Raw genomic sequence first — 24,864 nt, forward strand, 5'->3', positions numbered from 1 at the left:
GAGACGAGGGTCCTGAACTTAAGGAAAAGTAACTTCGATGGTATGAGACGTGAATTGGCTAGAATAGACTGGCAAATAATACTTTAAATGTTTGCCATTGCCTATCCACCATCAACCCTTTAAGATCACGTGGATGTACTTCAACAATTGTACATCCCTGTCTGGAGTAAAAATAAAACAGGGAAGGTGGCTCAACCGTGGATAACCAGGGATATTAGGGATAGTGTTAAATCAAAGGAAGAGGCATATAAATTGGTCAGAAAAAGCAGCAAACCTGAGGACTGGGAGAAATTTAGAATTCAGCAGAGGAGGACAAAGGGTTTAATTAGGAGGGGGGAAATAGAGTATGAGAGGAAGCTTGCTGGAAACATAAAAACTGACTGCAAAAGCTTCTATAGAGATGTGAAGAGAAAAAGATTAGTGAAGACAAACGTAGGTCCCTTGCGGTCAGAATCAGGTGAATTTATAATGGGGAACAAAGAAATGGCAGACCAATTGAACAAATACTTTGGTTCTGTCTTCACGAAGGAAGGCACAAATAACCTTCCGGAAATACTAGGGGACCGAGGGTCTAGCGAGAAGGCAGAACTGAAAGAAATCCTTTATTAGTCAGGAAATTGTGTTAGGGAAATTGATGGGATTGAAGGCCGATAAATCCCCAGGGCCCGATGGTTTGCATCCCAGGCTACTTAAGAAAGTGTCCCAAGAAATAGTGGATGCATTGGTGGTCATTTTCCAACAATCTTATCGACTCTAGATCAGTTCCTATGGACTGGAGGGTAGCTAATGTAACACCACTTTTTAAAAAAAGGAGGGAGAGAGAAAACAGGGAATTATAGACCGGTTAGCCTGACATCAGTAGTGGGGAAAATGTTGGAATCAATTATTAAAGGTGAAGTAGCAGCGCATTTGGAAAGCAGTGACAGGATCGGTCCAAGTCAGCATGGATTTATGAAAGGGAAATCATGCTTGACAAATCTTCTAGAATTTTTTGAGGATGTAACTAGCAGAGTGGACAAGGGAGAACCAGTGGATGTGGTGTATTTGGACTTTCAAAAGGCTTTTGACAAGGTCCCACACACGAGATTAGTGTGTACAATTAAAGCACATGGTATTGGGGGTAATGTATTGACATGGATAGAGAACTGGTTGGCAGACAGGAAGCAAAGAGTAGGAATAAATGGGTCCTTTTCAGAATGGCAGGCAGTGACTAGTGGGGTACCGCAAGGTTCAGTGCTGGGACCCCAGCTATTTACAATATACATCAATGATTTAGATGAAGGAATTGCGTGTAATATCTCCAAGTTTGCAAATGACACTAAGCTGGGTGGCGGTGAGCTGTGAGGAGGATGCTAAGAGGCTGCAGGGTGACTTGGACTGGTTAGGTGAGTGGGCAAATGCATGGCAGATGCAGTATAATGTGGATAAATGTGAGGTTACCCACTTTGGTGGCAAAAACAGGAAGGCAGAATATTATCCGAATGGCGGCAGATTAGGAAAAGAGAAGGTGCAACGAGACTTTGGTGTCATGGTACATCAGTCATTGAAAGCTGGCATGCAGGTACAGCAGGCTGTGAAGAAGGCAAATGGCATGTTGGCCTTCATAGCTAGGGGACTTGAGTATAGGAGCAGGGGAGGTCTTACTGCAGTTGTACAGGGCCTTGGTGAGGTCTCACCTAAAATATTGTGTTCAGTTTTGGTCTCCTAATCTGAGGAAGGACGTTCTTGCTATTGAGGGAGTTCAGCGAAGGTTCACCAGACTGATTCCTGGGATAGCAGGACTGACATATGAGGAGAGACTGGATCGACTAGGCCTGTATTCACTGGAGTTTAAAAGAATGAGTAGGGATCTCATAGAAACATATAAAATACTGACTGGACTGAACAAGTTAGATGCAGGAAGAATGTTCCCGATGTTGGGGAAGTCCAGAACCAGGGGTCACAGTCTAAGGATAAGGGGTAAGCCATTTAGTACCGAGATGAGGAGAAACCTCTTCACTGAGTTGTTAACCTATGGAATTATCTACCGCAGAGAGTTGTTGAGGCCACTTCGTTAGATATATTCAAGAAGAAGTTAGATGTGGCCCTGACGGCGAAAGGGATCAAGAGGGATGGAGAGAAAGCAGGAAAGGGGTACTGAGCTGAATGATCAACCATGATCTTAATGAATGGTGGTGCAGGCCTGAAGGGCAGAATGGCCTACTCCTGCACCTATTTTCTATGTAACGAGGAAGGTCACATAGCACAGGATCATTTGAAGGACCGCTGGTACTCCATTATATCTAGTTCAGAGCCACTGCATGACATTGCCCCAAAGCTAGTCCACAGACACTACATCACATCGCCCCTACCCAGCCCAGGCATTGTGCAGGACTTACTCTTAGTATGCAAGCGTGGGTCAGCGCCACCACTGGCAGTTGCCCGACCTGAGATGCCGATGAGGCCTGCCACTCGCTCCTCCAGGTCCGTAAGTAGCAAGGTCTGAGGCGGACTGCTGCCTGTTCACGGCGGTTATGGGACGACTTTACCTGCAAAGATGAAAATAGGAATGGTTACCAGAGCGTCCAACTGCTCTTGTGGCACACACAGATAGCCACCAAAGCACTTGTTCCATACTGTCTGAATGTTGTACAGTCCTCTGTTTAATTGCCTTAGAAGTTGCACATTGTTCATCAGGAGGACATCAAAGTGCGGAAACATCTTATGAGATCTCAGAAAGCAATCTTAATAATGTATAAAGATCATTCATGGCAAATAGGGTGCTAAACTAAGCCTACCTATGTGTCATGCATTTTAGGAGGTAACCCAGAAGAGCGCTCAGAGACAGCAACAGCATGAGAACAAATAGTGTGTCAGATTAAGTAATAAAGGAGTGCATGAATAAAAATTGTACTCTAACGACTCTCGAAAGATCATTCAAGTTTTTCCCGGCATTGCTTCCCACTCCTGGCCACTGTGTCTGAGGCTGAGACCTCCTCCGCAATCTCCCTCCAGTTTCTGTTTAAAAATGGATGGAATTGATCTAAATCCACCCCTCCTGTAGTTCCTGCCATCTCCTCCACAGCCCCCACAAGAGCTTTGTTAGCCTCTTGTGAAAATCATCTGGCACGCTGTCTGCTTTCCTCCTCCTCCATCAAAATCGAATAATAAAATGGCTGATTCAGCCCCGGTGTACTGCGCATGCGCACAACGACCGCGCCCTGCATTAGTGTTTACGATTAGATAGCAGACCAGAAGCGCAGGAAGAAAAAAAAATTTGCGCATGTGCAGAACGGCCTATTTTTTTTCAGTGCCGGAACTTTCGGCTCCAGTGCACAATTTCTGTCGATCAATGCCCGGGTTAGCGCTAATGCCCGTCGTGAACTTTCATTTGGAGAAAGATGTGAGCTCTGGCACTAACGCTAACCCAGTGATTTGTGCCTGGAAACGGGCAAAATCGCAAAAAGCCAAAAATCCAGCCCTAAAACTCTCAAAAGACTCTCAAATTTACCGTGAAATGCTATCATTATGATCACTCTGACCCAGAGGATCCTTTACTGTGAGATTGCTAATTAACCCTGTCTTATTACAGAGTCCAAGATTTAAAATAACCTATTTCCTGGTTAGTTCCATGATTTATTGTTCTAGGAAACCGCTCCGAATGCATTCCATGAACTCATCCTCCAGACTACCTTTACCAATTTGATTTATCCAGTCTATGAAAATTAAAGTCCTCTACGATTATTGCATTGCCTTTGTTACAAGCTCCTACTATTTTTTGATTAATATTCTGTCCAATGGTATCGCTATTTTTAGAGGGACTACTCCCACCAGTGTTTTCTACCCCTTGTTATTCCTTATCTCCACCCATACTGATTCTACCTCCTGTTCTTCTGAGTTGAGATCCTTTATTGTTACTGCCCTTTTGTCATCCTTTATTATCGGGGTTTCCCACCTTTTCCATTCTGCCTGATTTTCTTTTTGAAACGTCAAGTATCCTGGAACATTTAGTTCCCAACCTTGGTCACCTTGCAACCATGTCCCTAATAGCTATTGGACCAAACCCATTTATCACTTTGTGCCACTGGTTCATCTATCTTGTTCCGAATGCTTCGTGCATTCAGATAAAAAGCCTTTAATTTAATTTTTTTTACCATTATTCCCCGCTTTGACCTAATTCTCTGCTGCACTGCTACCATTAAACTGTCCCTTCCTGTCACACTGCTTATTTTTACCCAAATTGCTACACTGCCCTATTGCCTTGACCTTTCTCTTTAGTTTTTTAAAAAGTTTTAAAGCCCCATCCACAGCCCTACTTATTCAGTTCACCAGGACGCTGGTCCCAGCCCAGTTTAAGTCTTGACCCTCTTTCCCCAGTATTGGTGCCAGTGCCCCATGAATTGAAACCCGTTCTTCCCACACCACTCTTTGAGCCACGCATTTAACTTGCTGATCTGTTTATCCCTATACCAATTTGCGCGTGGCTGAGGTACTACTCCAGAGATTATTACCCTTGAGGTTCTACTTATTAATTTAGATCCTAGCTCCTCAAACTCCACCAGCAGAACCTCATTCTCGGTTCTATCTATGTTGTTGGTTCCTACATGTACCATGACAACTGGATCCTCTCCCTCCCACTCCTTCTCCAGCCGCGAGGAGATATCCTTAACCCTGGCACCGGGAGGTGTCAGTCATTGGCTCAGTTGGTAGTACTCTTGCCTCCAAGTCAGAAAATTGTGGTTTTAAGTCCCACTCGAGACTTGAGCGCAAAAATCTAGGTTGACACCAGTGCAATACTGAGGGATGCGGTCTTTCAGACAAGACGTTAAACTGAGGCCCTGCCTAGCGCCTCAGGTGGACAGGAAAGATCCTGTGGCACTATTTCGAAGAAGAGTAGGGGAGTAATCCCCGGTGTCCTAGCCAATTTTTATCCCTCAATCAACATCACTAAAACAGATTATCTGGTCATTATCACATTGTTGTTTGTGTGAGATTGCTCTGTGCAAATTGGCTGCTGCATTTTCTCCATTACAACAGTGACTACACTTCAAAAAGTACTTCATTGGCTGTAAAGCGCTTTGGGACGTCCTGGTAGGAGCTATATAAGTGCAAGTCTTTTTCGCGGCTGCTGAGAACAATATCTATCCCCCTGACTATACTGTCCCCTACCATTACCACATTCCTTCCTTCCCTTCTTCCCCCCCCCCCCCCCCTCCCTCTTGGATGGCCCCCTGTAATAGCCAGAATCGACCATATTTATATGCCTCACTGTACCATGTAGGTAGACATGTGCTTCTATTGGGTTCAATTTTCCCCAAAGCTTTTTTTGGTGTACTTGAAGAGTTACATCCATTTTCTGGGGGCCCAAGTACGGCAAAAAAAAATTTCTAAGTTTCCCCGTTGGATTTCTTCATTTTGGCATAGCCTAACCTGTCCTTTAGTTTTGGGGGTGGAGCCTTGATCTGTGCCAAAAAGATCGGGTTGCCATGGTAACCAGGGACACAATGCAAGCTGAGGCTGCAAAGTAAAACATACAGCCAGCTCGCAACACATTAAAACATATTGCATCAACTTTAAAAACACATTTAAATATATTGCAGCAACTTGTCTCCAATTATTAAAGCCGGTCCCGCTCCCTGCCCCTGGCTGAAGGGCTAGCCGGTCTGCTTGCCTAACCTGCCTCGAGCCCATTGCCTGTGCCACTCCAGCTCTTTTTCCACCCCCTGCCCCCCCACCCTCAATCCCAGAGTGCCTTGCCGGTCCCCTATCCTTAGCCCTGGCCAAAGGGTTTGCCGATCCCGGTCCCTCGCTCCTAGTCCAGGCCGCGGGCTTGCTGGTCCGATCCACCGCCTGACCCTGGCCCCGAGTGCCTGACCGGTCCCGGTCCCCCGCTCCTAGCCCAGGCCAAAGGGCTTGCCGGTCCGATCCCTGGCCCCAGAGTGCCTTACCGGTCTCTGACCCCCCCCCCCCCCCCTCCTAGCCCAGGCCGAAGGGCTTGCCGGTCCACTCCCCCACCTGGCCCTGGCCCCGAGTGCCTTACCGGTCCCCCGCTCCTAGCCCAGGCTGAAGGGCTTGCCGGTCCGCAATCCCGCCCCTATCCCAGACCGAATGGCCTCCTCCCTCCCAGTCCCCGCACCTAACTATACCCGAAAGGTCCCCCCCTCCCCCGCAGCCCAACTCTCTCTCTTTCGCCCCCTCTCCCTTACTTTTCCTGCTGCTGCTGTCTGGGCATCTGCTACACTTACCTGCGCTGATTTCCTTACCTGCGCCGATTTCTTTAACTCTCCAGTAGGTTTTTCTGCAAAGGCCACATACGCTGGGCTAAGCAGAACTGCAGTAAATCTCAGCTGATCAAACTTGCCAGATGGCCAGAATTAGCGCGGGTGGCAGGTTACGCCCCCTTTGGCTGAAAAAAAAAAGTTGCCTAAAAAAAATCGTAACTAACTGAGTTACACTGGTACAAATTGATTGGGGAAACTTTTTTTTTAACTTGGGCCAAAAAAATGACGCAATTCACTGGGGAAAATTGAGCCCATTATATCTAATTTGAGAACATGCTCTGCAGCTCAGCAATACATTTCTGGGTGGATATTGTCTTGCCTGTAGATCAAGGAAATGCTTGTACCAAGGCCGCTTTAAAGACTCTGTGCAGAAGCAACATTCTGGCCTGCCTTAATCAGCAGATCGGCACCAAAGCGTAACCCATCTGTCCCAAACCCAATCCCTATCCCTCAGTAGCATTGATAGCTCCGTTATGGGACTAATGACGGTGGAGAGAGGAGCTGTTTATTTTTCATACCTCCTAGTGGGATTCAGTACAGGAACAAGGTCTGTCCCTTTTTGATTTGACTTGGAATTCCTTACATACACAAAAATTGCCTTTTAACGAATGCAATTACAGTCAGGAAACATCTTTGAAAAGAAGATGGATAATTATTCATGCAATCTACCTTGGGAGATTGGCGAGTCACAATCTAGTTTGGGGAAACGTGTATCTATTGTCATGTGAAATCTTGGAGTGCGCTCAACATCTTTTTAAGCCGAGGTCGACAGCCAAGTTCTAGTGGGGTTCATGATGCAGCTTAATGTAAGCGTTCCTAGCTTTTCTCAAGATTGTTCACTTTCAGGAACATAATTTTGAATCCTGTTTTGTGAAAAAAGTTTAGAAATCTGGACGTACATGTGTTCTTTCAACTTTTCCTTGGGAATTTAACATAATGCTTTGTAACCTTGTGTACCGTATTTTCAAGTTTTTGCATTACAAACATTAACATTTCTACTGTGGAGAACACCTTTTCTCATTGTGCTTGTCTCAACTGGAAAAGTAAACTCCAGGCATTGGTACTTAAATAATTGTATCTTATCTGGCATGGTAGATGTCCTCGGACTACATCAGAAATTAATACCTAAAGTAATTTAGTTTCATTTGCAGTAAAACTATTTTCCTTTCTCTTGTCCTCCACCTCAGGAACATGTGTTCGAGCATAGATTCCATTTTATAGTTATAAATACAATTTTGGCTTGTATTGATATTTGAGACTATTAGCCAACTATTTTTATCGCATGAAACATGTATTTCCTGGTTCAAACAATGACTGGAAAAACAACTGCTATAATGTATTCTGCATTGTAGTATATAGCATGTAGAAATCTTCAGATAGAATTTTAACAGTCATTCTACTAGAACTACCATCATAGGCTAACCTTTAGGTTACTATAAACTGCATATGCAAGGCTGTGACTTGGAACGACCCATAGTTTTTCTTGGCATTATTCCTTGGGTTTGTTGGTTAAGGATGACTTGCACTTTGGCAGGTCTGTTCTGGAGGAAGGTGTTTCGTCTAGATTGAGAAGGTTGCCTTTCCTCCCACAACCAACCCCTCCTCTTAAATACTACTGACTGTGACCTGTGGAAGATGCTGGAATGAAGAGCAAAGGTAGGCAATCTAAACATTCTTTGTCTACATTTCTTGAATGGAAGTATCCTCTGCATACCAAGATCCCACTCAACCTGTTAGAGGATTACATGCTATAAAATAGTTAACTCTGTGTTCTGCCACGACTGGAAAAGAACTGATGCCTTTTCCCAAAAGAGCATCTCTATATAGTACCAAAGAGGAAAATTCACTTGGATGATGTCCCACTGTCTTGGAGGAACCCCATTTTCCCCCTCTTGTCAACCTGGGCTTCCTTCTCCAGTACGTAGAGGGTGCTTCCATTTGAAGGCAGGTAATGCAGTTGTTTTTCTTACTGCTTTATTTGCCATAAAACCCATAGTATTCTCTACTTTCTTCTCCTCCTCCTCCTCCTCCTCCTCCTCCTCCTCCTCCTCCCCACCCCCACCCCCCCCCCCCGGCCCTTCTCCCAATAAGGATATCCAACAATGTAGTAGCTTACAGCTCTGGACACGCAGATATGCCATTTGAAAATAGCTTAGTAATGTCTGTAAGCAGCAGGTTAAATTGTGTTCCTTGTGTACATTTGTTTTTCCCTTTCTAGTCTTGGAAAAATGATCGTAAGGTTTTGCAGATGTAAGACATTTTGGCCTTAAGGCTTGCTGATGACATCATGCTTGTCCTGTTCTCAACATGTGTAGTTTAGTACTACGGTAGTTTAGTATTGATTCAGGACTGAACAGCTGCTGAACATGAAGTGTGAAGTGAATTTGTTGTAGTGCTTAATCACTGATGAATATAATCCAAAATATAACCTTCAAGAGAGAATTTCTGAAATCGGGTATGGTCATTCTCTGAAGTAATAGCTCATTCATAGAAACATAGAAAATAGTTCAGGAGTAGGCCATTCGGCCCTTTGAGCCTGCACTACCATTCAATAAGATCATGGCTGATCATTCACCTCAGTACCCCTTTCCTGCTTTCTCTCCATACCCCTTGATCCCTTTAGCCGTAAGGGCCACATCTAACTCCCTCTTGAATATATCCAATGAACTGGCATCAACAACTCTCTGCGGTAGGGAATTCCACAGGCTAACAACTCTCGAGTGAAGAAGTTTCTCCTCATCTCAGTCCTAAATGGCTTACCCCTTATCCTTAGACAGTGTCCCCTGGTTCTGGACTTCCCCAACATCGGGAACATTCTTCCTGCATCTAACCTGTCCAGTCCCGTCAGAATTTTATGTTTCTATGAGATCCCCTCTCATCCTTCTAAACTCCAGTGAATAAAGGCCCAGTCGTTCCAGTCTCTCCTTGTAATACAGTCCAGCCATCCCGGGAATCAGTCTGGTGAACCTTCGCTGCACTCCCTCAATAGCAAGAACATCCTTCCTCAGATTAGGAGACCAAAACTGAACACAATATTACAGTTGAGGCCACACCAAGGTCCTGTACAACTGCAGTAAGACCTCCTTGCTCCTATACTCAAAACCCCTAGCTATGAAGGCCAAAATACCATTTGCCGCCTTTACTGCCTGCTGTACCTGCATGCCAACTTTCAATGACTGATGTACCATGACACCCAGGTCTTTTGTACCTCTCCTTTTCCTAATCTGCCTCCATTTAGATAATATTCTGCCTTCGTGTTTTTGCCCCCAAAGTGGATAACCTCACATTTATCCACATTATACTGCATCTGCCATGCATTTGCCCACTCACCTAACCTGTCCAAGTCACCCTGCAGTCTCTTAGCGTCCTCCTCATAGCTCACAGCGCCACCCAGTTTAGTGTCATCTGCAAACTTGGAGATAATAAACTCAATTCCTTCATCTAAATCATGAATGTATATCGCAAATAGCTGGGGTCCCAGCACTGAGCCCTGCAGCACCTCACTAGTCACTGCCTGCCATTCTGAAAAGAACCAGTTTATCCCGACTCTCTGCTTCCTGTCTGCCAACCAGTTCTCTATCCACGTCAGTACATTACCCCCAATACCATGTGCTTTAATTTTGCACACCAATCTCTTGTGTGGGACCTTGTCAAAATCCTTTTGAAAGTCCAAATACACCACATCCACTGGTTCTCCCTTGTCCACTCTACTAGTTACATCCTCAAAAAATTCCAGAAGATTTGTCGAGCAGGATTTCCCTTTCATAAATCCATATTGACTTGGACCTATCCTGTCACTGCTTTCCAAATGCGCTGTTATTTCATCTTTAATAATTGATTCCAACATTTTCCCCACTACTGATGTCAAGCTAACCAGTCTCTAATTCCCTGTTTTCTCTCCCTCCATTTTTAAAAAGTGGTGTTACATTAGCTACCCTCCAGTCCATAAGAACTCATCCAGAGTCGATCGACTGTTGGAAAATGATCACCAATGCATCCACTATTTCTTGGGCCACTTCCCTAAGTACTCTGGGATGCAGACTATCAGGCCCCAGGGATTTATCGGCCTTCAATCCCATCAATTTCCCTAACACAATTTCCTGCCTAATAAGGATATCCTTCAGTTCCTCCTTCTCACGAGACCCTCGGTCCCCTAGTACTTTCGGAAGGTTATTTGTGTCTTCCTTCGTGAAGACAGAATCAAAGTATTTGTTCAACTGGTCCGCCATTTCTTTGTTCCCCATTATAAATTCACCTGAATCTGACTGCAAGGGACCTACGTTTGTCTTCACTAATCTTTTTCTCTTCACATATCTATAGAAGCTTTTGCAGTCAGTTTTTATGCTCCCGGCAAGCTTCCTCTCATACTCTATTTCCCCCTCCTAATTAAACCCTTTGTCCTCCTCTGCTGAATTCTAAATTTCTCCCAGTCCTCAGGTTTGCTGTTTTTTCTAGCCAATTTATATGCCTCTTCCTTGGATTTAACACTATCCCTAATTTCCCTTGTTAGCCATAGTTGAGCCACCTTCCCAGTTTTATTTTTACTCCAGTCAGGGATGTACAATTGTTAAAGTTCATCCATGTGGTTTTTAAATGTTTGCCATTGCTCATCCACCGTCAACCCTTTAAGTTTCATTTGCCAGTCTATTCTAGCCAATTCACGTCTCATACCATCAAAGTTACTTTTCCTTAAGTTCAGGACCCTAGTCTCTGAATTAACTGTCACTCTCCATCTTAATGAAGAATTCTACCATATTGTGGTCACTCTTCCCCAAGAGGCCTCGCACAACAAGATTGCTAATTAGTCCTTTCTCGTTACACGTCACCCAGCCTAGGATGGCCAGCCCTCTAGTTGGTTCCTCGACATATTGGTCCAGAAAACCATCCCTAATACACTCCAGGAAATCCTCCTCCATCGTATTGCTACCAGTTTGGTTAGCCCAATCTGTATGTAGATTAAAGTCGCCCATGATAACTGCTGTACGTTTCTTGCACGCATCCCTAATTTCTTGTTTGATGCTGTCCCCAACCTCACTACTATTGTTTGGTGGTCTGTAAACAACTCCCACTAGCATACCTATACAGATTCCACATCATCCAAGCTAATATCCTTCCTTACTATTGCGTTAATTTCCTCTTTAACCAGCAATGCTACCGCACCTCCTTTTCCTTTCTGTCTATCCTTCCTGAATGTTGAATACCCCTGGATGTTGAGTTCCCAGCCTTGGTCACCCTGGAGCCATGTCTCCGTGATGCCAATTATATCATATTCATTAATTGCTGCCTGCGCAGTAAATTCGTCCACTTTATTACGAATACTCATCGCATTGAGGCAGAGCCTTAAGGCTTGCCTTTTTAACACACTTTGCCCTTTTAGAATTTTCCTGCAATGTGGCCCTTTTTGATCTTTGCCTTGGGTTTCTCTGCCCTCCACTTTTACTTTTCTTCCTTCTATCTTTTGCTTCTGCTCCTATTTTACTTCCCTCTGTCTCCCTGCATAGGTTCCCATCCCCCTGCCATATTAGTTTAACCCCTCCCCAACAGCACTAGCAAACACTTCCCCCTAGGACATTGGTTCCGGTCCTGCCCAGGTGCAGACGGTCCGGTTTGTACTGGTCCCACCTCCCCCAGAACCGGTTCCAATGTCCCAGGAATTTGAATCCCTCCCTTCTACACCACTCCTCAAGCCATGTATTCATCTGAGCTATCCTGTGATTCCTACTCTGACTAGCACGTGGCACTGGTAGCAATCCTGAGATTACTACATTTTTGAGGTCCTACTTTTTAATTTAACTCCTAGCTCCCTAAATTTGTTGGTACCTATATGCACCATGACAACTGGCTGTTCACCCTCCCATTTCAAAATGCCCTGCACCTGCTCCAAGACATCCTTGACCCTTGCACCAGGGAGGCAACATACCATCCTGGATTCTCGATTGCGGCCACAGAAACGTCTATCTATTCCCCTTACAATAGAATTCCCTACCACTATAGCTCTCCCAGTCTTTTTCCTCCCCTCCTGTGCAGCAGAGCCACCCACGGTGCCATGAACTTGGCTGCTGCTGCACTCCCCTGATGAGTCATCCCCCTTAACAGTACCCAAAGCGGTGTATCTGTTTTGCAGGAGGATGACCACAGGGGACCTCTGCACTACCTTCCTTCCACTGCTTTTCCTGTTGGTCAACCATCCCCTAACTCGCTGTGTACTCTCTACCTGCGATGTGGCCAATTCAATAAATGTGCTATTCACGACATCCTCAGCATCACAGATGCTCCAGAGTAAATCCACCTGCAGCTCCAGTGCCGCAATGCGGTCTGTCAGGTGCTGCAGGCGGATACACTTCCCGCACATGTAGTCATCAGGGATGCTGGAAGCGTCAGAGTTCCCACATAGCACAGGAGGAGCATAACACGTGTCCGAGCTCTCCAGCCGTGACTTCACCCCGAGATTAACTTAATTTGGCAACAACAATGCTAAAAGTTACCTACTAATTGGTAAGTAGTTTTTCTTTTTCTTTTCCCTATCACCAGCCAATTATTTATCCCCTTGGCTGTGAAGTCACCTTTCGATTTCTTTGTTTACCACCTTCCCCTGCACCAGCTGGCCTTTATAGGCCTCACGAACTCCCGCTCCGCCTCCTCGACACTGCCGCCGATCCACGGAATCCCGCTGGGCCTTTATAGGCCTCTCAAACTCCCGTCCGCCTCCTCGACGCTGCTTGTGATTTGTCTGTTTGTTTTGAAGTAAGAAAGAACTCTATTTCTGGATCTGACATTATTCCTCTATACCTATTTTGCTGCATTCTGGTGTGGCAAGAAATCTCACCGGGAGCGTAACCTTCAGCTAACTTTCAAACATTTAATTTGGGTTCTTTTGCTAACCTGTTTGCACAAGTGAAATACATTAAACATATTGACTGCACACAATTTTCTTCCAGTTTTCGTAAACTTGGAATATGTGTGCGGGCGCATGTGTTCATGTTCCACGGACCAGGTGCTTTACATAGTGTGGCATACCTGCACTTACAAGAGCGCATCAGTGGTGGCTGTGCTAAATTGAGCCAATGCTCCCTTATAAAGAAGCCTAAGTGGGGCGATGAATTTTATTTTGGTTAAATCTTTTCAGCTCACACTAGCTTGGGGACTCCAATCACCAAAAACACCCCCTTTTTATGAGTGTTCTCTACCCTTTCCCGCATCTGACTGGAATTTAAAGGTCTGGACCAAACAAGATGGATTCCTGATAGAGCTGTGATGCAGCGCATATACTGCCTTCCCCCTTTTTCCTGGGTGTAAATGCGACTTATGTTCTCTCTGGCCACAGGAATATTTGGGCCCAGGCGTTGCTAGAATCACTACAGCATTACTTCATTGCTTGCATACCACCTTGGATCATTCTCTGACTGGATTGATTTTCAGGATTTCTGAAGTGTTGCAATTGTACTGCTGCAGACAAATCATAGCATAATGAGGATATTTGACTGTCTGTTGACTTCACTTAAAGCAGGAATTATATTCTACTGAAGTTTGCCATAATCCTTTTTATGAAAGGACATACTTGTACATTTGATATCACGCGCTCTCTCTCTCTCTCTCTCTCTCTTGCTACTGTTTTATGCTTTAGAATTGCTGGTTACTGCAGCACCTAGTTGGGTACTAATCATTCAGAAGTCCCAAGTTCTGCTTTATCGTGTTTTAGGCGATACCGTCGTCAGTAGGGGTGTAACAATTGGCTTCAATACCACTAGGCTATAAGAGAGAGAAATCATTGTAGCAGTTGCCACTCTTGATCTCTCTCTATAGTGACCAACACCAGAAAGTACACAAGTTTATCATGTGAGGGAAGGATCTGAATCTGTGATGGTGCTTCAATGGCCTGGCAGTTATTGTCGAGGCTTGCATGAGGTACTGGAGGGCTTCTGGCATCCGAGCAATACCCCGATCTCAAGTCAGAATCATAAGAGGAGGGAAGAAAATTGAGGAGGGGGAAAAAAAAAGGAAGCAGTTGGCAGCATTCTGGGAACAAACATTTGTGACACGTCCCAATTTGACACACTGAATGGATTGTGGACTACAAACACCATTCATAATGGTGCTGGAGCAGAACTTCCATGTTATATTTGGCGGAAGTTCAACAAGTATCTGTTACAAATTGCCTCTAACTACCAATTCTGAAGCATAAAATACGGTAATCATGTGACTTGCGAAATGCTGCTAAATGTCAGGAATTCTCCTTTTAGGATTATATGTAAATTTGGCAGCTTGCCCTTTTAACCTACGTGATGGGTCATTTAACGCTAGCATTTGTAATCTTTACAGTTGAATCTTGATTTAATGCTTGACTACTTTGTAAGACATTTTATGCATTGATCATGATTTCTGAATGGGAGTGGTGTATCCTGTTCTAGAATTTTAAACTTGGACCAGAGATGCTACTGAATTTCTGCTTGCACTCATTTTTCTAGTGTATTTATCTCTGCTGGGTTTTATATTAATGCCATTTGATTCTTGATCAAAACCAAGTTTTTTTTTATAATTAGAAGTTTTTCTAGTGCATGTTACTAACATCTGACCCAACGTTCAAACTGTGAAGTAGAATTTTGGAAAATTATTCTGTCATTGCTATATAGTTTTCTGCTTTTGGAACTGAAACAATAATTTACTTTTTTTTAAACTGAAATTTAAGCAATTGAATTTTTTTTTTGTTTTCTTGACTCCTGGAGCAAATGGACCAGAGTTGTTCTATATAACTCCATCTTAAACCTTAATGTATTTAGGCTGAGAGTATTATAAACTTACAAGATGGGTCAAGGAGCACTGCAAAGAACTATAATATCTTTCAGATGCACTTCGTTTTGTATATCCTTATATTTAAACTTTTTAAAAAGCTTCCACAAGAATATATATCTACACCCTTGTGACTAGGCCATTGTCTATTCAGGAGCTGACTATGGCTTATGGATATATCCTGTAAACTACTTCTGAAAAATCTGGCTACTTTAGAATTGTCCTTTACTATTACTAAGGATAGTAAAGTTTGAAATGTTTAAAATCGATCAAATTTAGTGATTTGTCTTGTGTTCACTTTTGTTGTTAATGCTCACCGTCTCATGATGGCATCCTGCAGATTACATGCTTTTTCACATTCTTTTAGGTAAGAAAGGTGAACTTTTAAATATTGAAGTACAAAATCAATGTACAATTTGTGAAACTAAACGGTACTTGGAAATAGAAATGCATGGCTGGTTGTAATGTTGAATGTAGAAAGATAGTCTGCTGAACAATTGTATCAAGAACCTGTTGCCTTCCTATTGATCTGTTTAGTATAGTAAATGGAGTTGTACTTGTTTTTAAACTAACTTTCTGCTGTTTCCTTAATGCTGGCCGATTAGCATTCACTCTCTACGACACTCAATTAGCATGCCTGCTATGAGGTACTGTATTATAACAATGCATTGAAGTAAAACGTTATTGCTAATTCATTGTGTATAAAATTTGTGTTTAGCTACGTTGTAGTTAGCAGATGCCATAGAGTAATATTTGAAAGTTTTGTTTGCACATTTTAATACTGACTCTGCTCTTGTGGCTTTCCTTGATCTGAAATTTCTAGCCTTCATTGTGAGGGTGGTAGAAATTACAACTTTTAAATTCAGTTGCTGGTCACTTTTTGGCATGGTTTTGATGGGTGGGAGAGAGGGAAAGTTTATTCTTGATAATGGAGCTGCGTGGATGACCCATTGTACGAGCACAAAACCCCAGCTATCCTGTACAACTGAGAGTCAGGTATGGGTTCACACTCAGCTGAAGTAAAAGCACTTCCCTCTCAAGATGGAGAAAAAAAATCAAATCCAAGTTTCACTAGCTGTTCTTGCATGTCTCCTCGCTGTTGAGTTCATTGCTATATTGGTGAAGCAGCCACACACCCATTTTTCCAGCAGGGAATAGTATGTGATATGGCATTCCTAAGAAAAGGGAAGAACATGCCTTAAACAAGTTTTTTCAAATGTTACTTTATTCTAGTGCTACTGTAGTTTGTTAAAGATTTAATTTTTTTAGGGCAGATAATGCACTCCAGTCACTTGGAACATTTTATGCATTGAACTACATTGATCCTCTATCTTTGTTTTGAAATAATGGTCTAAATGCATGTTTTTAAATGATTCATGGACATGCACATAACTACTTTCTGTTCTTTAATGCCACCAAAGTTAATTTTATTTAGTTCCGTGTCAGTTCTGTATGACCTGTAAAGTTATCAAATGCTAGTTTTTAAAAAAATTGGGGAAAGGTGAATGTCAGTCTATCATTCTGCAATAGTTTAGAAAACAAAACTAAATTTGACTGTTTTTAAAATGTTATGACTGAACCTGGAATGAGGGTGAGAAATTGTCATTTTATGTTATTGGATGTGTAAGTGTTAAAACATTTTTTTTCTATTCTTTCAGAAATTCACCAACTTTCAAATCATTTGAAGATAGAGTTGAAAACTTAAAGGTAAATAATGCAAGAAAGTTGCAATACAATTCATGTCTTAACTTTTTTTTAAAAAACTGCTTGGGTTGGTGAAGAAAACTCTTGTAATATAAAGCTTAAACCTATGGTTTCAGGGACATAAAATGTAGAGTGCCAGAACTTTGAAGTGCCTCCCCCTTTGTATACCTGGAGGATGGATGCATATTTATGTGGTCTTTTTAAAAAAAAAAAAATCATCAAATTTGTTGATACATGGAGACCTTCTGCTTCCGATCCCTTTCCCTAACAATCATCATCATAGGCGGTCCCTCGTATCGAGAATGACTTGCTTCCATGCCAAAAAGGGATGAGTTCACAGGTGTTTCACTCAAGGACCTAATAATCCAGGTCCTGAACTACATATTGAAGGGTGGAAGATGCCTGTGCATGGATTTTTTTCATGTGTGGTGGCCGTTGCACACCAGCCACCACATGGGCTTGACTGAGCTAGGTCTTGGTTCAGTGGCAAGGATTAACCAAGACGACTGGAGACCAGCTCTGCTGCACGGACCTAGTGTGCACACATATTGCAGTGTGAGCTGGCCCACAATATTGGTTACAGGGCGGGGCTCCCATAACCTGGAATAGCTCCATCCATTTTAGTTTAGGTTAGCAGCAGAGACTCAATCTGTGCTGCCTGAAAGTGGAAAAGTAGCAGTACTTGTTCTGATCTTTAATGACATGAAGGATCATGGATTCCTCTGTTACTTACCATCTTAAAAATTTACATGAATCTTGAGGTCTTGTGTTGCACCTGAGCCAGTCATCTCAAAAAACAAATGGTGGTGTGGCACTGTTGCTTGATTGCAAACATACAGTTCCACAAAGTACGAGGTTGCATGTTACATTTCCACCAATTAACCCAAAATGAAAGCCTCTCTTCTTTCCTTATCTTTCTACAGAGATGAGAAAAGAGATCTGCTATGTAGTAGCTTGAACTATTACGCTTTGGTAGAAGAGAGAATAAATGTGAGCTTTCTAGTTAAGTGATCTAAAAAATCTTTTTTTAATTTGAAATTTTGCAAGATTATATAGTTTTAACATGGGTACAGTGCAGTGAAGCTTCATACAGTCAATTCATTGACTGGTTTTAGCTTGATGTTTTAATACATTTTGTGAAACATAACTCCATTTCCATGCTGATTAATGACTTGTCAAAACATTACTGTAATGAATTTGCAAGACTATTTTAGTACGTGCTTTTAGCAGTCTCATTTCACATTGTACTTTCACCATATTTTATAGTTGTCTGTATTCATTTGACTCTTTTTTTTTAAGTCCAAGGTCGCAGGCAACAAGGAAGGAGGTGGTGATTTTGGGAACGTTCTAAACTCTGCAGCAAACGCAAGTGCTACAGAGTCCATTACAGAAGAGGTTTCAGATGTTCAAGAAGCTCATTAAAATGCTGTTTTAAGTCTGGTTTGCCTTTGACACATGTTACAAATCAAGCACATAGTACTAGTAGTTGCAAATAATGGCTTTCTTCCATCAGTTGTGCCTATGTCTCACTAAATTGCATGTTGCATTTAACAGCTCACAAGATCTGACCCGGCCCTAGATTACTACACTTAAAAATTGTGATTTGTATTAATTAATCTACTTTGGCCCTCAAGAGCAAAAATTGCTTTGTTTTAAGTGGAATACTTTTTGGTGAAAATGCTCCTCAAGACTTGAATGACTATTCCAAAACTATGCCTCACATTATACCACAGAGAAACTATCTTAATGTGTGGAATATTCAGTTGAGATGGATTACATTTGCACACCCGTTTTTCCAGAGTGGATTATTTTGAACTATCGAAATATTGCACAGCATGAATTTGATGACGAGCAGACCCAAGCTATGGTTCAAGCTTAAAAGTGATGGGCTTATGTTTTGTGTACAGTTATTTTAATAGTAACTGTCTATTAAAGACATGATGGAAGATCTTTCTTGCTTCTGGGAGGTGTTAAGTGTTCCAGCTATATAGTTCAAGACACATTTGTAGGAAAATTCCATAATCTGAACAGAATTTTCCACTACTTAGCATTCGCTTCAGACATAATGTGGATCTTTTTTGCTATTTTAAAATAAAATCCTATCCATCTAGTTTTCGCATTAATACATGGCAAAGTATTTTCTTGCGTAAGGGCTTATAGTTTTGTGACTTGGATCTGTTTATATCTGAGAGGTGATTGTAAATGTACACTTGCTTCTCATTTTAATGCATGTTGGCAGTTAGCAGCAGTTAAGGTTCAGAATTTTGGGTCTGAGTGTTGAAGACCAAATGAATGGATAGCATTGATTAAAAGATGTCGCATTAATGCATATTTGAAATATTTGAGGTTCATGAGTTCAATGTTAACATTGTAAAATGGTAATTTTGTTTTTGTTCACTAAGCTAGATGAAATACTGTACGGTCACGATATTAAATTGGTATGTTCTGTAAAAAAAAAACCAACACTTTTAATAAAGATGGCAAATGTTTATTGTGAAATTGTTTGTCTCCCTAGAATTAAGATTTGGCCCATTGATGCATTAAAAATATTTTGTTGTCGATGCAAAACAACCTCAATACTAAATGCTTCAGATCTGTACTACTACTAACCTTACCTGAAAATAACCACATTCCAATCTGCAAAAGTCCCTGCCCAAACAATTAAGTTCTGAATGACAGCCAGTGTAGACATTGTGTACTTGGGTGATCCAAATCCTCCATTAGAATAATAAATTGTTTATTATTGGTATAACATTCCTGTCCTTGCAGCTTATCTATCATCTCACTTGCTGTGAGCAACACCATGGACGATCTGTTTGTAAAAAAAGAAAATACACAAAATGCACTAATAAGCATGTAATGTATTAAAATGATAGGAACCTCTGAGCAGCGCTAATTTAATTTAGAATTAAAGCAGCCAGGAAATATTTCAAGTGTAATCTCTGCTACAGAATGTGTTTACCTCTGAGCTATGTAGGAATGCCATATAGTAAAAGAATGTCATGTAATGATATGTAGAGGTTGGGAATTCAGCAGGAATTGGTCATAGTTGCAGTCGGAAAATAAGCCAAGTCATGAACCATTGTAGATGGCTCTAGATTGTGTGGAAGCTCTGGGATTACAGGTGAAAGAAACCTGTTCAGAGGGAATTGTGATCAAACTATTTAGTATTCTGGTCAGATTCCACCTTGAGTACTTTATCTGGTTTAGGTCACTGCAAAACAAGTGCTGGGGGAGGCAGTGTAAAGATGAACCATGAGGTTGATTCCCTCATGGCAGGCGTCTGAGCTATGAGAAAAATTGAGACATGGAAAGGAAGTCTCTGAGTTGATCTTGGAGGTATGCAAAATTCTTAAGGGAATGGAAAAGGTAAATTCAGAATATGACTTTACATTCATTACAATAGTATGACAAAGGGAACTGATCTCAAAGTTCTTCACACATAATGATCACCGATGGAATGGACTTGCAGATAGATGAGTAAAGACAAAAACTCTGGAATCATTTAAGAAACCATTGGATGCTTTAAAAGGGATTGGGGTATTTCTGATTGGATGAACTAAATTGTGCTGAAATGGCCTTCCTCATCCACAATTATCAGTGAATACATTTCAAAAGTACTTCATTGGCTGTAAAGCACTTTGGAATGTCCTAGGTTGTGAAAGGTGCTATATAAATGCAAGATCTTTTCAGTGTTAGGACTTTGATGCATAAAGTTCACATGGTTGGTCAGTGTTAGCTAATTATGGTGTGCATTTATTTTTACATTTTCAAGGACCAATGCAGTTTGATTATTTTCTGTAGTTTGGTTCATGTTTTGTTTTTACTTTGAGTTTTCATGAAGGAACATGTTAAAGAAGAGAAATTATATAGAATTATAGAATGATATAGCAGAGAAGGAGGCCATTTGGCACATGTCTGTGCAGGCTCTTTGGTATCTCTCTCCAATTAACCCACTCGCCTGCTCTTTTCCCATAGCCCTGTAATTTTTTCCCTTTCAAGTATTTATCCAATTCTGTTTTGAATGTTACTACTAAAAGTGTGACATCACAGGAAAGCAGGTAAGTGATTGGTTGGTCTGTATTTTTTTCTTTTTCTTGGTTATTAGTTTAAGAGCTGAGATTAAAAATATAAACTTTCAAAATGTGAAAACTTAATTTATTAAATGCATTGGAGATGGCAGGACAGGTGATGTGTTTCTGCTGTTGCATGTGGTTGATCCATTGAGGTCCAAGTGGCCATATCTGCAGTAAGTGTCTGCAGCTCGAGGAACTTCAGCTCTGTGTTGATGAGCTGGAGTTCAAGCTGCGGACACTTAGCAGCTAGCAGCTAAATTAAAAAGCAGAACCAATAAGGTAATCTCTGGATTACTACCTGAGCCACGAGCAAATTTGCATAAGGTAAATAAGATTGGAGAGATGAACACGTGGCTCAAAGACTAGTGTGGGAAGAAATGGGTTTTGATTCACGGGTCACTGGCACCAGTACTGGGGTAAGAGGGAGCTGTTCTGTTGGGACTGGCTCCACTTCAACCATGCTGGGACGAGTGTCTTGGCGAATCGAATAACTAGGGCTATAGATACGGCTTTAAACTAAATAGTGTGTGGAGGCCGGGGGGGGGGGGGGGGGGTGTTCAGGTGAGCAGAAATGTAAAAAGTCAAAGAGCAAGGAGAAGGCAATAGAGCAAGGTAGTGGTGGGGGAAATGATAACCTGACAGGAAGGGACAGAATGTATACAAATAAGAGTGTATAGGAAAGTGGGTTCAAAACAGGGAAAAATTAAAAGCTCTTTATCTCAATGCATGCAGCATTCACAACAAGATAGATGAGTTGACAGCACAAATAGATATAAATGGGTATGATCTGATAGCCATTACAGAGATGTGGTTGCAAGGTGACCAAGACTGGGAACTGAATATTCAGGGATATTTGACCATTCGGAAGGATAGACGAAGAAAAAGGAGGTGGGGTAGCATTGTTAATAAAGAATGAGATTAGTGCAGCAGTGAGGAATGATATTGGCTCAGAAGATCACGATGTAGAATCAGTTTGGGTGGATGAGAAATAATGGGAAGAAGTCACTGGTGATTGTAGTCTTTAGGCCCCCAAACAGTAGCTACACTGTTGGACAAAGTATAAATAAAGAAATAATGGAGGCTTGTAAGAAAGATACGGCAATAGTCATGGGCGATTTTAATCTTCATATTGATTGGACAAATCAAATTGGCCAGGCTAGCCTTGAGGAAGAGTTCATAGTGTATCTGGGATAGTTTCTATTGTGTTCCTAACACAGATGAGGCTGCACACAAGGAGGTTAAAGTAACAGTGACCTCAGTCTTTAATAAGACACTCTAGAGTGAGGAACAGGCCTTCGGTGCTGGCTTATATACAGTGCTCCCAAGAGACGCTGGGATCTCTTGAGGCTTCAGGGGATGAGCTCCCTGGTGGCGGAACATGGGAGTGCTTTACAGATACACATCACTCCCCCGCCCCCCCCCCCCCCCCACCAAAGTCAAAGTGAAAACTATTTACAAGGTGAGGCGGTGGGGAGCCTTTCTTTCCCTGGTGTATCGCCTCGGTACAAATGTCTGTTCTGGCGTGTTGTTGGCCCTGCAGAGCTGCTAGGTGAGCCTGGGTGTGATGGGTTTGATTTCCTGGTCTGGCGTGGTGTCGTTGATCCTTTGGGTGCATGTTGTGGGCTCTCAAAAGGTGGTGTCTGCTGTGGGTTGTTCAGGGCAATCTGTGAACCGCAGCCTCGTTTGGTCCAGGTGCTTTCTACAAATTTGTCCATTGTCTAGTTTGACGACAAACACCCTATTCCCTTCTTTAGCTATCACTGTGCCCGCGATCGACTTGGGACCATGTCCATAGTTTAGCACATACACAGGGTCATTTCAGATCAATTTCCCATGACACAGTGGCGCGACCATCGTTTACATTTTGTTGCTGCCGCCTGCTCTCTACCTGATCATGCAGGTTGGGATGAACCAGTGAGAGTCTGGTTTTAAGTGTCCTTTTCATGAGTAGCTCAGCCGGGGGGACCCCTGTGAGCGAGTGGGGTCTCGTGCGGTAGCTGAGCAGTACTCGGGACAGGCGGGTTTGGAGTGAGCCTTCTGTGACTCGTTTAAGGCTCTGTTTGATGGTTTGTACTGTCTGCCCATAGTAGGCTGGTTTAAACGGGGCCGAGGTGACAGGTTTGATCCCATTGCGGGTCATGAATTCTTTAAATTCGGCACTGGTATAACATGGCCCATTGTCACTGACCAGTATGTCAGGCAGGCTGTGGGTGGCAAACATGGTTGGTGGCAGTGGCGGTGCTTCCTGACATTTCACATTCAATCCATTTTGAAAAAGCATCCACCACCACCAGGAACATTTTACCGAGAAATGGGCCCGCATAGTCAACATGGATCCTCGACCATGGTCTGGAGGGCCAGGACCACAAACTTAGTGGTGTCTCTTTGGGCGCGTTGAAAAACTGAGCATATACGCTGCAATGCCATACATAGGACTCTAAGTCAGAGTTGATAGCCAGATCCCACGTGTGGTGGCCCGCTATCGCTTTCATCATTACTATACCCGGGTGTGTGCTGTGGAGATCCAACATGAACGTCTCCCTGTCCTTTTTTGGTAGCACTACGCGGTTACCCCACAACAGGCAGTCTGCCTGAATGGACAGCTCGTTCTTTCGCCACTGGAATGGCTTGATTGGCTCTTGCATTTAAACGGGGATGCTGGCCCAGCTCCCATGCAGTGCAGTTTTTTTTTTTAACTAGCGACAGCAGAGGATCTTGGCTGGTCCAAGTCCTATTCTGGCGGGCCGTGACAGGTGATTTATCATTTTCAAATGCTTCCATGACCAAGTCTGCGGGCTGCGCCACCATCAACAAGTTTGCAGGCTACGCCATTTCTACCTCCGTGGTGGGCAATGGTAGCCGACTGAGCATCCGCACAGTTCTCAGTGCCTGGTCTGTGGCGGATGGTATAGTTATACGCTGATAACGCGAGTGCTCACCTTTGTATGCGGGCTGAGGCATTAGTATTTATCCCCTTGTTTTCAACGAACAGGGATGTGAGGGGTTTGTGATCGGTTTCCAGCTCAAATTTGAAGCCAAACAGGTACAGATGCATTTTCTTTACCCTGAACACACAGGCTAATGCCTCTTTCTCAATCATGCTGTAGGCCCTATCGGCCTTGGACAAGCTCCTGGAAGCATAGGCAACAGGTTACAACTTCCCCGCAACGTTAGCTTGTAATACACACCCAACTCCGTACGATGACGCATCACATGCTAGTACAAGTCTTTTACATGGGTTATACAATACAAGCAGCTTGTTGGAGCATAAAATGTTTCTGGCTTTCTCAAAAGCAATTACTTGGTTTTTTCCCCATACCCAGTTCTCACCTTTGCGCAATAACACGTAGGGGCTCTAAAAGGCTGCTTAACCCCAGTAGGAAGTTACCAAAATAGTTGAGTCCCAGGAACGACTGCAGCTCCGTGATGTTCTGTGGCCTGGGCGAGTTCCTGATAGCCTCTGTCTTGGTGTCTGTGGGCCGAATACCGTCCGCCGCGATCTTTCTCCCCAAAAACTCCACTTCTGTTGCCATGAAGACGCATTTCGACCTCTTCAGCCACAGCCCTATGCGATCCAGTCGCTGGAGGACCTCCTCCAGGTTTTGTAGGTGCTCGGCCGTGTCCTGACCCGTGACCAATATATCGTCCTGAAAGTCCACCATGTGTGGTACCGGCTTGAGTAGACTCTCCATGTTTCTCTGGAAGATCGCTGCAGCTGACCGAATTCCAAACGGGCATCTGTTGTATATGAACAATCCCTTGTGTGTGTCGATGCAGGTGAGGCCTTTCGAAGACTCTTCCAGCTCCTGCGTCATGTAGGCCGAAGGCAGGTCGAGCTTGGTGAACGTCTTGCCTCCTGCCAGCGTCGCAAATAAATCGTCTGCCTTAGGTAGCGGGTATTGGTCCTGTAGCGAGAAACAATTAATAGTTACTTTATAATTGCCGCAAATCCTGACCGTGCCATCACTTTTGAGTACTGGAACAATCGGGCTGGCCCACTCGCTGAATTCCACTGGGAAGATGATGCCCTCGCGTTG

General features: G+C 43.1%; 1 protein-coding gene across 2 annotated transcripts in view; it reads left to right on the top strand.

The window, feature by feature from the left end:
- LOC139273964 (tumor protein D52-like) overlaps positions 1-24,864 on the top strand; it is a 375,101-nt gene that overhangs the window by 119,905 nt on the left and 230,332 nt on the right. Inside the window, exons 5-6 of one of the 2 annotated variants that reach the window (XM_070891039.1) lie at positions 16,706-16,754; positions 18,051-19,250. In XM_070891039.1, coding sequence (XP_070747140.1) covers positions 16,706-16,754; positions 18,051-18,173 — 172 coding nt within the window. In that variant the 3' untranslated portion in view covers positions 18,174-19,250. Of the gene's footprint in view, positions 1-16,705; positions 16,755-18,050; positions 19,251-24,864 lie in introns of those variants that run through there. The other variant, XM_070891045.1, reaches the window with a different exon arrangement.

The sequence above is a fragment of the Pristiophorus japonicus genome, chromosome 1 (assembly GCF_044704955.1).
Source record: "Pristiophorus japonicus isolate sPriJap1 chromosome 1, sPriJap1.hap1, whole genome shotgun sequence".
NCBI classification, from domain to species: domain Eukaryota; kingdom Metazoa; phylum Chordata; class Chondrichthyes; family Pristiophoridae; genus Pristiophorus; species Pristiophorus japonicus.